The 16,148-nt window shown below is 44.3% G+C and overlaps 1 protein-coding gene across 2 annotated transcripts in view; it reads right to left on the minus strand.

Annotated features, from left to right (window-relative positions):
* The window catches only part of LOC110087590 (putative N-acetylated-alpha-linked acidic dipeptidase), a 35,292-nt gene extending 21,908 nt beyond the window's left edge, over positions 1–13,384 (minus strand). The window contains exons 1-7 of one of the 2 annotated variants that reach the window (XM_072993559.2): positions 13,124–13,384; positions 10,602–10,713; positions 6,008–6,194; positions 4,868–4,969; positions 3,526–3,651; positions 2,996–3,182; positions 1,809–1,902 (exon numbers count right to left, since the gene is read on the minus strand). In XM_072993559.2, coding sequence (XP_072849660.2) covers positions 1,809–1,902; positions 2,996–3,182; positions 3,526–3,651; positions 4,868–4,969; positions 6,008–6,194; positions 10,602–10,713; positions 13,124–13,253 — 938 coding nt within the window. In that variant the 5' untranslated portion in view covers positions 13,254–13,384. Of the gene's footprint in view, positions 1–1,808; positions 1,903–2,995; positions 3,183–3,525; positions 3,652–4,867; positions 4,970–6,007; positions 6,195–10,601; positions 10,714–11,148; positions 11,229–13,123 lie in introns of those variants that run through there. The other variant, XM_072993560.2, reaches the window with a different exon arrangement.
* Between the last annotated feature and the right edge of the window lie 2,764 nt (positions 13,385–16,148).

Here is a 16,148-nt window from a genome sequence, read left to right on the forward strand (position 1 = left end):
TTGACAGCACGTGACAGCAACAGATCAGCCCTCAAGGAAAGAATAAACAAATGGATGGCCCTTTTAAAACAATGTACGGCCCCACAGCCATACAGTAAATTGAGAGTTGCAACCTGAAATTTCTTTCCCTGGATTGAAGTGCCAATGTGATCACGAGAAATTATAAACATACTTCAGACTTCAGCCTAAAAGAAGTATCTTTTGAGTGGCTGCCTTTTGAGTCTTCATAAGAAAGAGAGTGAAAGCACGACACAACTAAACAACTTGAGGAGCTCCAGATCTCTCTCTCCCTCTCTCTCTCTCTCTCTGTGTAATGCTCCAATTAAAAAGAGACAGGCAGGTCCTCAGAAATAACATTTGAGAACATGATGTTTACCACTGCCTCCTTCCCCCATCTCCACAACACTTGGCTGGCCCAAATCAAAAGTTCCTGCAAGGATTTGGTCAAAGAAGGAAAAAGAAGGAAAAAGTCCGAAGAACATGTACCAGCACATGATGTTCTTTAACCCCTGTTTTCTGCAAAAGAGCTGTCCAAGAAATATTGTTTGAAGACAAAGAATATCTTGTCATTTTTCTTTCTATGGGTGGATCTACAGTGGCACTTTTTCAGGAAAAATTCCCATCCCCTCTTTAATTCAGGCTCATCCCGGCATGAGTTTAAGGCCACCGTTTAAAAACATCTCAGACCGGGGGAAAACATAACTAGCCTCTCAAATACAACCCCCCCTCCCGACTATAACTAGAGATAAACTTCCCAAGATTCTCAGCTTTCTTTCTTTCCGTCATACTGTATATGTGAAAAAGGAAAACTCCCCAGTGTATTCCCCTCTTTATTGCACAGGAAATGAAACTGGAAAGCTGGAATGGCAAGGATGAGATCTGTCCCCTTTTGCAGGGTATATTAAGCCTGGTTCCTTTCATTCTCCGACTCACACTTTCTTCAAGGCATATACTGTAGATGAGGTATGGTCTATTGGCCACATTGGGGTGGTGGTGGTTTTTGGCACCAGGCCCAACCTAGAATCCCAGAAATTCAGAGCACTACTAGGGGCAAAAAAGGTCTATTTTAGCCTCTGGAAGCCACAGTTTTCTGCTCCTGGGTCTTGGAAGCATTTCCTCAAGACTCCCTCATTCCACCCCAGAAGAAACAAGTGATCATATATAGCTTTCCATCATCATCATCATCATCATCATCATCATCATCATCATCATCATCATCATCATCATCATCATCATCGTTGTTGTTGTTGTTGTTGTTGTTGTTGATGTTGATGATGATGATGATGATGATGATGATGATGTTGATGTTTGTGCAAAGTCTGCATCACAGGCTGGGGCTAATTGCAACTAACAAATGGAGTGACAGGACAGTTGAGCAGTTGGGCACATGACCAGACAGGGGACGAAGATGTGCACCTTGCTTCTCCGTTGCAATTAGCCACAGCAAGTTATGCAAACTCTATGCAGACACCAGAAGATTCTGGCCACTGTTATACTGCAGAGAAGAGAAGAGAGGAGAGGAGAGGAAAAGAAAGGAAAAGGAAAGTTGTCTCCCTTTTGAGCTAGAACTGTAATATGAGTCCTACACTGACTGGTTGTTGTGAGTTTTTCGGACTTCTTGGCCGTGTTCTGAAGGTGGTTCTACCACCTTCAGAACACGGCCAAGAAGCCCGAAAAACCCACAACAACCATTAGATCCCGGCCGTGAAAGCCTTCGCGAATACATTGAACACCTACACTGACTATTATAAAAAGCAAACCAATTACAAGTAATGAGCAGTGTAAATCAGACGGAAGGATTTCCTTACCTAAGCAGCCTTTCAGCATCATGGTAACCAATGGGGTGGACAGGAATATTTAACTTGGCTGCTGCTTGGTCTTCATCATAGCGGTAGACGTACTCTGCGTGTGTGTTTTTTAAAAAGAGACACCCACCATTAGGGTAAATAATAATTCTAATAACTTTCTTTTAACCCACCATCCATTGGAATTAACCCATGCCATCTTCCTGCACCAGGAAGGGATGGCGCAGATGATTGCCCAAGTCACTGCTTCCATAGGACTTCTGGGTGTGTGGGTATGGGGATAGCTTCCTTCTCTTCCATGGCTGCTTCTGCTTCTTTTGAGGGGAGGGGGGAGGGGAGAGGAAGGGGCAGGTACCAGGAGCGGGCAGGGTCGCCAGGCTGTGATAAAACCTGATTCTGCTGTGATCCAGATAGCAAGGTGACTTGGGGAGTGGAGAATTTGCACACACCCCCAACATACCTTTGGAGACCACCTTATCCAGACTAAGGGTAGGACCAGCCCTTTGAGGGGGTCAGCAGCTCTGTGTTGCTGCCCTCGGACCCACGTCCCATAGAATCACAGAGCTGGAAGGAGCCTATAAGGCCATGGAGTCCAATCCCCTGCTCAAGGCAAGGATCCAAGTGAAAAGCAGGTCTGACAGAGGGCGATCCAGTGTGTTGTCTTAAATACCTCCGGCACTTGGAGCACTCACCACCTCCCAAGAGAATTGACTCTTTGCATACAAGGCTTCTTGCTTGTAAGCTTGTAGTGACTGAAAGCAGCCACAGAGCTGGTAGCTGCTAGCCCTCGTCTCATGAGTAAGAGTTGAAAGAACAGGAAGAATCAACAGTGACTTTGATAGGTGGGAAAGAAAATGGGATGAAGTTTGGGTTTTAAGGCTACTGATCTAAACAGTCTGAAGCATTTCCAAGGGTCCTTAGTGTTTCTGGATCTTTGTTTGACTGCAGTCCTGTGCTGTGCTCCTAGCCCATGGTTCGAGGGCTCGGGATTACTCCTAAGAGGGTCGCTGGCTGGAGGCAGGGCTTCCGACTCCCAGCACGATGGCTGCTTTCAGTCACTACAAGGTAAGGAGCAAGAAAACTTCTAAGCAAAGAGTCAATGGGGGCATCGTTTTTGTGGGACTGGTGTAACAAGCAGAATGGTAAGCTTTGCCTGGGCTGTGCAATGGTTCTTTTCCAACGCCACTTACCTTTCGCTGGATACCCTGGAGTAAGTGGATCCCCAGCCCCGTCCAGGATCAGCACATTGCCACGTTGGGCTCCATCTCCAGGAAGATTCCAACCATCTGGGTAAGGAGCGACTCCACGGGCACAAGAATTAGCAGGGTCAGAGTATAAAATAACCCCTTTGGCACCGGCCATCTCAGCATTCTTAACCTAGGAAGAGGGGAAAAAATTGAACTCAGATGCCCCTTGTCTCTAAAGCGGCTTCTTAAAATAGTAAGGCTCAGACAGATACGTACTATGGCAGGGCTGGGGAATATAGTGGAGCTGCTTTACCGTTGGTTTTACTGGTTAGGGCTGATGAAACACTCCCTTTTCTGCAGACATGAATGTCCAAACATGAATATTTGGACATTCGTGTGTCCAAACATGTCTTTTAAGGCTAATGATCTAAACAGTCTGAAGCATTTCCAAGGGTATTTAGTGTTTCTGGATCTTTGTTTGACTGCAGTCTTGACTGCAGTCCAAGCATTCCGTGACGGGACTTTGGAATTACCTTGTTTCCTCTGAAGATTTTCCCATATCTGGCGATGACAATTTTCCCAGAGCAGTTAATTCCCATCTCTCGCTCTAATCTCTGGAAGTCTTCAATGCTGCCATAGTTTACATACACCAGATCCCCCTAGAGCATAAAGAGCGAGGTTGAAAAAGGCACCCCAGAGAAGGAGAAAAGTCAGAGAGCATGCAATGTTGTGATACCACCAGCCTAGGACTTATTTTTTTTCATCAATTAACCACTTCTTTCACTCAAACACAAAGCAATTGCTCAACAGAATTGCCTTGTAGAATGTTGAGCCAGCCTCCCCATCTCTATCAGCCCCCTTTCCACCCCATGTTCCTTTCCCCTGATGAATACCAGCTTTCCTACATGATACAGTGGTGCCTCGCTAGACAGTTACCCGCATGACGGGGTTTTTTTTGCTAGACACTGACTTTTTGTGATCGCTATAGCAATTCGCAAAAACAGTGATTCCTATGGGGGAAATTTGCTGGACAATGTTTAGTCCCTGCTTTGCAAACCGATTTTCGCTAGACGACGATTTTGACAGCTCCCTCCGCGCTTGCAAAACAGGTGTTTTCGTGACCTAAGCTTCGCAAGACAGCGATTTAAACAGCTGATCGGCGGTTCACAAAGCGGCTTTCCTGTGGCCGATCTTTGCTAGACAACGATGATTCTTCCCCATTGGAACACATTAAACAGGTTTCAATGCATTCCAATGGGGAAATGCTTTTCGCTAGACAATGATTTCACTAAACAGCGATTTCAGTAGAATGGACTATCATCATCTAGCGAGGCACTACTGTAACTCAGTGGTTTAGGTCTCTGGCTGCAGAGTCAGAGGTTGGGCCTTCTTGGCAGGGCATGGACTTGATGTTCCATAGGGTCCCTTCCAGTTCTGCAGTTCCAAGATTGTTATTGTAATTATTCTAAGATTATTATATGGGCACCCACTTTTGCACCCAGCTCGGCCTGTTATCCCAACTCCAAACACCTCTGCTGTGCCTTTCACCTTGTCAACCCCAATGGGGACCAGTGGCCATTGAGTATGCACTTCCACCCAGCAATGCAAGCTTGGAACAGAAACCTGGGACTGAGATTGACATGACCTTTATCAAAAGACATACATTCCTGAATCAGCACGTACTGTATCTGATGTACAGAGAAACATGTCTGTTTTTGCAGAGACACAAAGTAAAGGACGGAGTGTGAAGAACAGCAATATGTTAGAAACCACTAGAGTGGATGGAGGACCGGAATGAGGGCATCTCATCTCCAAATTTCATGGGGAAGCCCCCCCCCCCACATCCCAGTCATAATGCCACCCACCAGCCCTTACCTCTGGCATGCCTTGGGCTGAGAAAGCACTATAAGGTGGGACAACCTCTTCCACCTCTTCATACCCTGGAGGAGGCGGCTCAGATAAGGAGGTGCTGTAAATCTAGACAGTAAAGCAAGGTGCAGAACATCAAAAAGCACAATCAAAATCACCGTTGTAACCAGCCATGATGCCCGTGAACCAGCTGGGCTGACATTAGGTCACCTGTGAAGCTGTGTCCATCCTAGACATTTGAAAAGAAACTAAGGACTGTCCTCACCTTATTTTGGTTGGCATATGGCTGTGTCCTTAAACTAGAGGAAATCTGTATCTGGCATAAAAGTGCCTTCCTCACCTGCCCTCCATTCCTTCCTTCCTTCCTCTTTTCTTTCTTTCTTTCTTTCTTTCTTTCTTTCTTTCTTTCTTTCTTTCTTTCTTTCTTTCTTTCTTTCTTTCTTTCTTTCTTTCTTTCTTTCTTTCTTTCTTTCTTTCTTTCTTTCTTTCTTTCTTTCTTCCTCCCTCCCTCCTTCCCTCCCTCCCTCTTCCTTCTTACTTCCTTTCTTTCTCTCCTTTCCTCCCTCCCTCCCTCCCTCCCTCCCTCCCTCCCTCCTTCCTTCCTTCCTTCCTTCCTTCCTTCCTTCCTTCCTTCCTTCCTTCCTTCCTTCCTTCCTTCCTTCCTTCCTTCCTTCCTTCCTTCCTTCCTTGCCTTCAGCTGACAGATCTTAGTCAGCAGAGAATCATCCCTCTATAATAAGTAGTCTGAACCAGAGAGAGGTGATACACAGAAGGGTAGCCAGGTAGATCCAGGCATCTTCCTCCTGCTCCTCGCCTTTCTTTGTGCAATTAATTGTGCATAAGTAGATTGAAATTCTGTGACATTACTTCCACTTCTATGATATCTGTGTGTCACAACATGTGTTTTTTCTCATTTATGTGAATTTAGCCTCCATGGTTTTGTGACAGATCTTTGGAAGGACTAATTTGAATCTGGGTTTAATCTGCATGTGCAGAGAAATCCCGTAGTGGGAGGAAAAACACAAATTGCTGGGAATGCACAGGCCGATAAATGTGTAATTTGACCCTTCTTATAATAAAATAGTCCAAATGAGTAATGGATTGTTGATTATAAATGGTAGAGAGGAAGCATCCTCTCTTTCTTACCTCTTGCCCGTGTTCATCAATAATCGAGACATAGTTAGGATTTGTCTTATTAGGGTACGATAGCAGAACATCGTAGGCAGCCAGCTGAACTGAATCCAGGCCAAATGTCTTCCACTGGGCTTGTATTTGTTCGGCTAGGCGTAGGTTCTCCCGCGTGCCAGCCAAGTGAGGTGGCCGAGTGAAGTTGCTGAATGAGACGGAAAAAAAGCAGGACATAACTAAGTGTGGCAATGAGCTTTGTTCTTTTCCTGGCCTTTTAAGCAAATAAGGGAGCAGCAGTTTGGAATGATCACTAAAGGCTGCGATCGGTGAAGAGACAGGAGATGTTTTATGGGTCTTAAACACCTCAAACTGTTGTGCACTGTTGCAAAATTGGTTGTGGCAATAGTTGTGTGCCTGGCCACGCAATGGGCTTCCTGCCTAAGAAGAGCTGTGTGTGCCTTTTTTCCCCTACAGGATTCTGGCCACAGTTTTTGAGCCTGAATACTGTTGCAAGAAAAGAAAACACACATCCACACACCCCATGGTCATCATATAACTGGTTTTCACCTTTCAGCAGCAGATTTGCGGTGTGATTGGCATGCAACCAATTTTGCAACCCGTGAGCAAGTGTTTGTGTAATGAACACACTGTAGGAGGGCACAAATTGTGTGTGCAATCTTGTGTGCACAATAGAGATGAGAGTCCACTCAAGCTCCACTCTCCCTTCCCATCGTTCTGGAGCTCCCTGTTGGCTATCCACTCGTCAGCCTGGCAGGGAGACTCGTCTTTCCTCCTTCTGCCAGGAGTGAATAGTCAATCAGAAGCTCCAGAGCAACTGAAAGGGAGAGCAGAGCTGCTCCCGCCAGTGGATCCATAAGTGGATGGTCCCGCCCCAGGGGGCTGGTCCCTCGTTACGTCCAGCTGTGTAGGGGTATTCATATATGAATACTCCCATCTCTACTGTGCACAATTATTCTTCCATGTATAATTCTTTTTAACAGGATTTGTGGTTAGCAAGCTTTGTCTGACATAAGCTTTCAGTTGGAGTTTTTTGCAACCACGTATGCTGCCTGGAGAAGGTGTGGCTGGGGAGAGACCTTTCGGAGCTGGGGTTATTGTCTATCTATCCAGCACTATCCAAACGTTCCTTGCTTGCTTCTGAACTCAAAGAGAGCCACACCACTCGGCTAAGATCTTTCTCCCTCTCCAGAGTCAGTTGGCAGTTTGTAGACTGTTGAGGCCCATGACTGAAATTCATTAGTGAGTCTGTTGAGGCCTGTTGCTGAAAATATTCATGTTTGTTCTTAGTTTGCAGTTGGATCTGTTCAATTGTAAGTAAAGAAAATGTTTATTTCATTTCTTCTTACAAATGCCTCGGAGTCAGTTATTGAGACTGTATGTGCCAGTTGATGAGAAAAAGGGGTGAACTTTTCTGCTGTATGTGTCCCTGCACTGAATAGCTCAGTGGTTTAGGCATCTGGCTGCAGAGCCAGACATTGGGAGTTCAATTCCCCACTGTGCCTCTTTAACAGGGGCCGGACTCACTGGTCTATAGGGTCCCTTCTGGAGCGCCAGTTTTAAGAGGAGTCTAAGATGATAATGATGATTATGATGAAGGGTTGGTTTTTAAAGCCAACCCTTCTGACCAGAATTGACTGCAGAATTTCTGCATTTGGTTTTCTATTTTGGAAGAGTTCATTTGCACTGACCAGCTCATTTTGTAGCATTCGCGAAACTATTTCCCATTATTTTCAGATGGTGATGCTTCTGAGATTGATCCAGCTACCCACACTGATTCTTAATTACAAAATCACGTGGCTGTTTCAGTCCACGGCAGTGTTAATATTCGCAAGTACAGCCCACTTTTCCAATGGTAAATACGTAACCGCTCAGAATCGTTAATGACTCAATGGAGCCAACGATCCCGTTTTAACTGATAATAAGTTGAAGTTGGTCTTTTCTGCCTCCCACTCTCTAGTTCCACAGCCAGATAACCTAAGCCGCTGAACTATCCAGCCAGCACATTTGACTTTAAAAACAACACAATGATTAGTTATTATTTACAGCCAGTGAGCCCAGTGCACCCAGCTGGGGGGCTGAAATAGATGCCTCCGTTTCAAAGGCAGCTCACCCAATAAAATCAATCATTTTTCTTTTTCCGCCTGGCCAGGAAACCCACAGAAACAGCTGTTTCCGGAGTCTTTGGCTGGTATCCAGCCACCCTACGTTTTCCCCCCTCTCTCAAAAGGTCTCAAGTCATTGCTTCTAAAAGATTTACAACATTAACTCAATTAAAAGTGTCATGCCTGTTTTAACTCATACAGTGCTTCGGGGGCTGAAGTATCATTCTTGGATACAAGATAACCCAGAAATCAAGCACCAGTGAGATGCAAGGACAGAGCACGTCCTTGTACCTGCATCATGGTTTCGTCACTCGAAAATGAAGCTTCTTCTGCTCCCCACCACTGTTTCACAACTGTGCATGTGTTAGCCTTGCTTTTTTAAAATTTTTTAAGGCTTGAGTAGGGATGATACCAAAGACAAAAGGATTCAGTGTGTACAGCCCAAAACAATGGGCTTTCAGACTGCTCTTCATGGCTCTCAAAAATGCTATTATCCATCGGGAGACACACAGCAAAGGAGCGAGACAGAGGGAGGAAGGGAAGCTTTAATCCATGTTCTTAAAAAGCAAAGGGAGGAAAACTCTACTATTCTAGGGCTGTAATCCTGTTGCTTAGTGTAAGAAGTCACAACTAGAGTTGGCCCATTTGAATCAAGGGAACCGACGGAGGGTTTGACTCACCCAATATCAGCTAGGCTGAATTACTGAGCTAAACAACAGGATTTCTACCAAAAACTTTGTGGGGAAAAAAATCTATATGCCTATTTCTGTCTGTCTGTCTGTCTGTCTGTCTGTCTCAAGAGGCGGGCAACTATATACCCTCCTAGAGACCCAAATGTGCCCAACAGAACCCCTGCTCTCACATACCCCAAACTGTTTTTTTAAAGAAGAAATTGGCTTAAAAAGTCACTTTTCTACCCTCTAGTGCAGTAGTTCCCAATCTTGGGTAACCCAGGTGTTCTCACACGGTGATTCCCAGAAACCCTGGGCAGCACCGCTGGTAGCAAAGGCTTCTGGGAAATGTAGTCCAAGAAAGAGACAGATTGCCTAAAGTTGGGAGGAAATTACTGGATAGGGGTAATTTTGCAAATTCATTGCAAAATTTGGGAGCCTCTGTCCCACTCACTCACTTTTTTTTAACTTTTAAAAAACTTTGTTCACTAGTGAATGCCAGAGGGCTTCTTCCACTTCAAACACTCCATTTGAAAATCCTGTTTTGGAGTGGGAGCAACAGGGGTCACAGCAGGTGTTGTGAAATCAAGGACAGATGTTGGTGGCCCCCAAAACTCTGGAAGGTCACCCATCTCTGTATGATAGGTATTCCAGCCAGCCCCTTATCATGTACGGTAAGTACAGTGGTGCCTCGCTAAACAGTTACCCCGCATGACAGTTTTTTCGCTAGATATTGACTTTTTGCAATCACTATAGTGATTCGCAAAACAGTGATTCCTATGGGGGAATTTCGCTGGACAATGTTTGGTCCCTGGTTCTCAAACTGATTTTCGCTAGATGACGATTTTGACAGCTTTCTCCACGCTCGCAAAACAGGTTCCAAAAATTTCGGGACCTAAGCTTCGCAAGACAGCGATTTAACAGCTGATCAGTGGTTCGCCAAGCGGCTTTCGTATGGCTGATCTTCACTAGACAACAACAGTTCTTCCCCATTTGAATACATTAAACAGGTTTCAATGCATTCCAATGGGGAAATGCTTTTCGCTAGACAATGATTTCGCTAAACAGCGATTTCAGTGGAACAAATTATCATCGTCTAGTGAGGCACCACTGTACTCATATCCTAGTCATGTGTACTTTCTCTGTCATATATTCTCTGAAATTTGACTGGTGCCATCAGCATGACTGTTGTTCAACCTCACATTACAGCTTTAATTCACACCCTTGCTATTTATATTTTTGATTTGTTTTATTAGGATATCATTTTTTAAAAGTGAAAAGGTATAGTATAAATGTATAATTACATTAATACCCCACCTTTCCAGTAAAAAAAAAAAAACACCCAGCGCTCAAGGTGGCTTGCAAACTTTTAAAAGAAAAAAATAGATCAATTCACATTTAGCTAAAAAAACCCATATAAACCAGCCTCACTGTAAAAGCCATTAAAATTAAGTATGTACATTTTTTAAAAAAACATGAAGATGAATAAAAGAGGCAGATTAAAAAGAACACATTAGATCAGGATGCATTTGTACTCCCTTCTTAATGACCACTTGGCCACCCCAAATTAGGGCACTGTGGCATTCTGTACAGCATTTAAAAAATGAATCTCTGCATTACTTATGGTTCCATTGACTATAGTATAATTGAAGCATGTGTTGTTGTTGCTATTAATTTTTTTTCTTGCACACTGCAGAGATATCCTAGGATGAAGGGTAAGTTAAAGACACTCTAAATAAATAAATAAGGCTTGTAATTAAACCAGGCTTTTAAATGACAAACGTTATTATCAACCTCAAGATGTTATTCTTTCCTTACTATAAAGAATGCTTGATGTTCTCTGGTTTCATTTCCATCATGAACTCCTTCTTCATCTTCTCATGAAGTTCTGCTGTTGATGATAGATCTGAAGGTCTGTTACTCACCCAGCCTGTGAGGTTGGAAACAATAATAAACCCCGATTATTCCCACAACCTGGTGTGTGCTTTGTAAACTATATATACATCCATTTGCAGACATTATTCTAACAAGATGGTCCGATTAGTCCCTGAAAACGCACAAATTGTGCATGGCGAGCCACAAAAATCTATGTGAAGAGTCCCTAACATGCTGTAAAAAATCAAGCATTTTTTTGAAAACAGTAACGCCAAAGTCTTCTCACAAAGAGAAGCCTTGGTGTGCGTACAAAGTAGCCCAGAATAGGCACATAAAGAGGACACCATGTGTCTATGCAACTCCACGTGGTCCGAGCATGATTCACACATTGGAACGTGGATCCTTCCATGCAGGGAGAAAAGGGTTAATGCAGAATTAGATAAGAAAAATGCTAGCTAGGCAAGGACTGCAAGGCAATTTGCTTAATTACCTGGTGCAGGAGATAAGATTGGATAACCCTTGATCTCCATCTAGGATGTCAAAATATAAGCCTTAAGTACAAATATTTTAAAAATGAGTGTGTTCCTTTTTTTTACTCACTATTGCACTTTCAGTTTCACAACTAAAGAAATGTTTTTCCACTTCTTTATTGTTTCTGTCTCCTCTCCCTCTGTCGTGTCCCTACTGTGAATTTGTTAAGCACCTACGGGGGTCTACAACCAAGCATTGCACTGTAGAAGAAGAATTGTGTGCTCTCAATTCTGACTTAGGATGACCCTTTTCAGGCTTTTCTAGGTAGGGAATACTCAAAAGTAGTTTACCATTCCCTTCACCTGTGCAGCTGGCCCAAAGTTACACAGGCTGGCTTGTCTGTGCTGCAGAGTGAGGAATCAAACTCCCAACCTCTGGCTCTGCAGACAGATACCTAAACCACTAAGCTGCAGTAAATGATCTGGAAAAGTCAGTAATGTCGGGAAAGGTTGAAGGCAGCAGGAAAAGAGGAAGACCAAATACGAGATGCACTGACTCCCTAAAGGAAGCCACAGGGTTGAGTTTTTAACACGTATTTTAGCCAAAATCTAGTACTCAGTGCAATAAAGCCTTGCATTTTGCAAAATGTCCCCTAATGCATATTCTCTCTCTCTCTCTCTTACACACACACACACACACACACACACACACACACACACACACACACACACACACACACACACACACACACACACACAAAATCTCCAAATATAACAAAATGCAGAAAAACATGATACTCAGGGGAAGAAGGAAGAATTTTTTCCTTTTCACCTGCAATAACAAAATACATGAATATTGTCATTTTTTTGCTCAGGATTTGACGTGCTGCTCTCTTTTATCTCTATATGAAGAGGGAGGATGCTGCGGGATGGATGTTTGCCCCCTTTTCCTCCCCTTTTCTACCTCTTCAGATTACCCCGAGTCTATCAGGACCACTCCCTTCTGTGTGTGCATGATGCTGTTTTTGTTCCCCCAAGCGACCATGCTCAACAACCTGAACACTGAAAGCAGAGGAGAAAACAACAGGAAAGTGAGAAAAGACGTGATCCTTTGTTTTGATCTCAGCAAAGAGGAGAGGTACTTGATTAGCATCTTTTTCTCTTCCAGGTCGGCAGAGCAGATCTGGCACCAAACAGCCAGAGGACAGATAGACATTTGACATAGCATCTGTTCAAAGTCCCAAAGGAAATCCAACTCTAGATGTCCTGCTGTATTCAATGGGAATTACTTCCACCGTGCAAAGGACTGGGGTTTTCATACAACATCCTCTGTTCCAAGGGTAACTAGGCAAACCACTCCAGCAAAAACCCACAATTCAGGACCAAATAGGATGGCCTCCCTTCCCTGTGTTTTTTTGTTTTGAATCCACACCTCCTACCCCACTGAAAGGCAACGTACCCCTGTACATGGAGGTTCCACCCACATGGCTCATAATCATTGCCAGATACTTCCACCATGAACGTTTCCGGTCCGAAAAGCCATCTAAGCTACTGACGCCCACATAATTTAGTAAATTCCATAAATACTTCCTTTTCCCTCTCTTAAAACATCTTTTGCTCTTGTACAAGAGCAAAAAAAAAATATCTTGCTGTAAACTGACTTTTTGCGTGTGTGACAAGAGAGGAAGGCAAGAGTTTTTCTGTCTTCCAAGCGAGCAAGAATCTGTGCTAGTTTTTAGCAAAGCAAAATGTTTACACTTCTTTGCTCCCGAGTGGAAAGGAAATGATATCATGCCTTCTTCTTCTGGACAAACCTCACGAGGAGAAATAACTCCCTAGCATGTCTGTACTATTTTCTTTCTGAGTGGCAGAAATCCATGCATGCCTTTTTACACACACACACAGACAGACACACAACACATTTCCCTCCCTCCCCTTTCCCTACAAGTCTTTCCTTTTCCATCAAAGGAGGAATTTGTTCAGCTGGCACAGTACCAAGAAGGAAACCGAGCAGGAACACGCCGATGGTCACTCCCACAGCCAGGACCCAGAACCGACTCTGGCTGGCACAGCGGCTGCCCTGGGAGAAGCTGGGCTCACTGATCGTCTCCACGGTAGACCACATATTTGGTGCTCCCGGCTGCCTGCAAACTTTTCCAGCCCGCTCTTCTACGGCCCCTGCCACCGCCGGCCCTCTGCGAGGGGGCGAAGTCCTTGCTCCATTGACCCAGATCTCAGCTCCTCCTGCAGGCGATGAGAAATGAAGCCGAGGGGAGGAGGCTGAGCTTCTTGGCACACCAGACTGTGAATCCTGCTTTGGAGCCAAGCTTCACGGCGTGGCACTGCCATGCCTTGGTGCAGAGTGGCTGGGAGGGGGGGCACAGCTGTCTTTCAGGAGGCAGGGACATGGCTCTGGAAGGTAACGTCTTTCCATTGGCACTCCAAGCCTCCGCCCGAGTAGTTAAGGACTTTCACAGTGGCAGGGATCCAGTGACAAAATAGTGTGAAGTGTCAAATGGAAAGCATGCAATACGGGTCCATGAGGGGTCTGGCTGGCCGTTGAGCACTGGGAAGTGCTCCAGCCGTGCACTTAATCCTGCACCTGGGGATGTGGCAGATAAGGACAGAAAGCATTTTCCTGATTCTCCGAATGGACATCGTATTTCATAACAGTCTTCTGTCCAAGTAGAGCAACAAACTCAATATAGCTGTAGAGTTGGAAAGCATCTCAAGGGGCATCTATTCTGCCAAGTCCAGAAAGCAGGGATTCTACGACGAAAGCATTCCCTGACAGCCATCCGTCCAACTGTTTGGAAACCTCCAGTGAAGGATAATCCCCTCACCCTCCAAGCTGTGCTTCATGTTTAGTTGAAATATCCCTGCTTATTATTTGAAATTTTTTTTTGAGGCCTGCCCTCTGGACGAACAGAAAACTGTTATAAAGACTGCATCCTCTTATGATGCCTTCAAGTGACCTTTCTGGACTGGAACAAATGTCACTCAACTCAGTCGCATCCAATTGTTCCCTGTTTGCCTCAGAGTTTGATGAAAGCCCCACCTCTCTTCCTAAGATTCTTTCCCCACCTTTTCCCCCCCAGTGAAATGTGTTCTGTCGGTCAGTTATAGAGTCTGGAAACAGAGTGATGTGTCCTGTCAGCAGGTTAGTCACCATGAAGGTAAGTAACCAGTTAAGCTCAACTACGTAACCAGTTAAATCTTCAACACAAAATGCTGTTTGTTTCTATCTATGAAGAACTGTAAGTAAATAGAAACATTTTTATTCTTTCTCATTACCAGTGTCTCCAAGTGAATGATTGAGACAAGAAGTGCCAGTTGAGGTCAACTAATCGAATAAGAGGTGGTTTGCTATGGAGAGACTTGAAGCCAATCTGATCTGTAGGTCCCTGAACTTATCCTCTGCATATAATTAGGAAGTTTTTTTTTAAAAAAAGCCATCAAAGTTCTGACCACTCCGCCCAAGAAAAACAAACTCACTCAGTCATCCACATGATTGCCCTTCAAGTCACTCTTTATTTTCCCATTCCAAAGAAGTGGCAAAAAATAATTACTATGCAAAGCCAAATAAAAATAAAATAGAAATCTGCATGCTAGAAATCACCAGCCCGTGGTACAAAACACATTCTTCTTTCATTCACCTTCTTTTCACCCCGATACATCTAACAGGAGCATGGACACTGAAACCATGTGATATTTCTCCATTGTTGTTTAGTGAGGCCATGGTCCAGTAGCTATAAAAGTTACTCAAAGTTAAGAGTTCTACCACAAAAGAGGTTTAAGTTATTCATTGTTCAGTTAGAATAAAAATGGAAGTTATGCCATTGTTACTGGAGAGATACGATGAATTAATTACAAGGAATACACTGGACTGAAATCCTGTTGCTTAATGTAGTAAGTCACAACTGGAGCAGATTCACTGAATGAATGGAACTTACAGAGGAACCGATTCATCAAATCCCCACTGATTCACTGGATCTACTCTAGTTGACTTAACTACACTAAGCAACAGGATTTGAGCCACTGTTTTTAAGTCCCAATGGCCATGCTGTTCTTCTGGAATACTCGCAGGGGGAAAGAAGCAAAGTGTTCTGCTTATATACCATCCTATAGAGAGCTTAAAGCACTTCCTTGGCACAATGGCAGGAATTTAATTGTGTAGGCTACACATTGCCTCTCCCCAGCAAGCTGGGTACTCAGTTTGCCAACCTTGGAAGGATGGAAGGTTGAGTGAACCTCAATCCGGTGACCTGAGATCGAACCTGGGTTGTGAGCAGAGTTTTGACTGCAATACTGCAGTTTAACCACTGCACCACAAGGTTCAGAATATGTATTTAAAGAGTGACTTCCTGGGCTTGACATTCTTGAAATCAGTCCCTGAGTTGATCCACAGACTTCCCTGCCTCCACACTTACTGGACATGCTGGCAGAACCTGCCCTTATCTGCTCTCTCCTTCTCTCTCATTTACCCCTTTTGCTTGAGAAGATTTTCCTGGTGGTCCGCACCCAGAGTTGGGGAAAGGAAAACCAGAAAATCATCAATCCAAAGGGAGACTGCAGCCAATAAATGAGAAAACTGAAATTAGGAAGGGCAGCAATGAAGGAATTAGAAAAGATCATCTAGTTTAAGGATGTGTCGTTGGAGACCAAGACCGAGATCATCCGCACTCTTGTAAATCCAGTTACCATGCATGGATGTGAAAGCTGGACAGTAAAGAAAGCTGACGGGGGGGGGGGTGGAATTGTTTGAAATGTTGGTGCTGGAGGAGAGCTTTGTGGATACCCTGGACTGCCAGAAAGATGAACCAGTGGGTCCTAGATCAAATCAAACCTGAACTATCTCCGGAGGCAAAAATGTGGAAACTGAGGCTGCCCTACTTTGGGCACATCATGAGAAGGCAGAATTCTCTGGAAAAAAAATAATAAGACTAGGAAAGTTGGAAGACAGCAGGAAAAGAGGAAGACCACATACTGGATGGATTGATTCTCTAAAGGAACCACAGGC

Source organism: Pogona vitticeps, chromosome 3 (genome assembly GCF_051106095.1).
Source record: "Pogona vitticeps strain Pit_001003342236 chromosome 3, PviZW2.1, whole genome shotgun sequence".
NCBI lineage: Eukaryota > Metazoa > Chordata > Lepidosauria > Squamata > Agamidae > Pogona > Pogona vitticeps.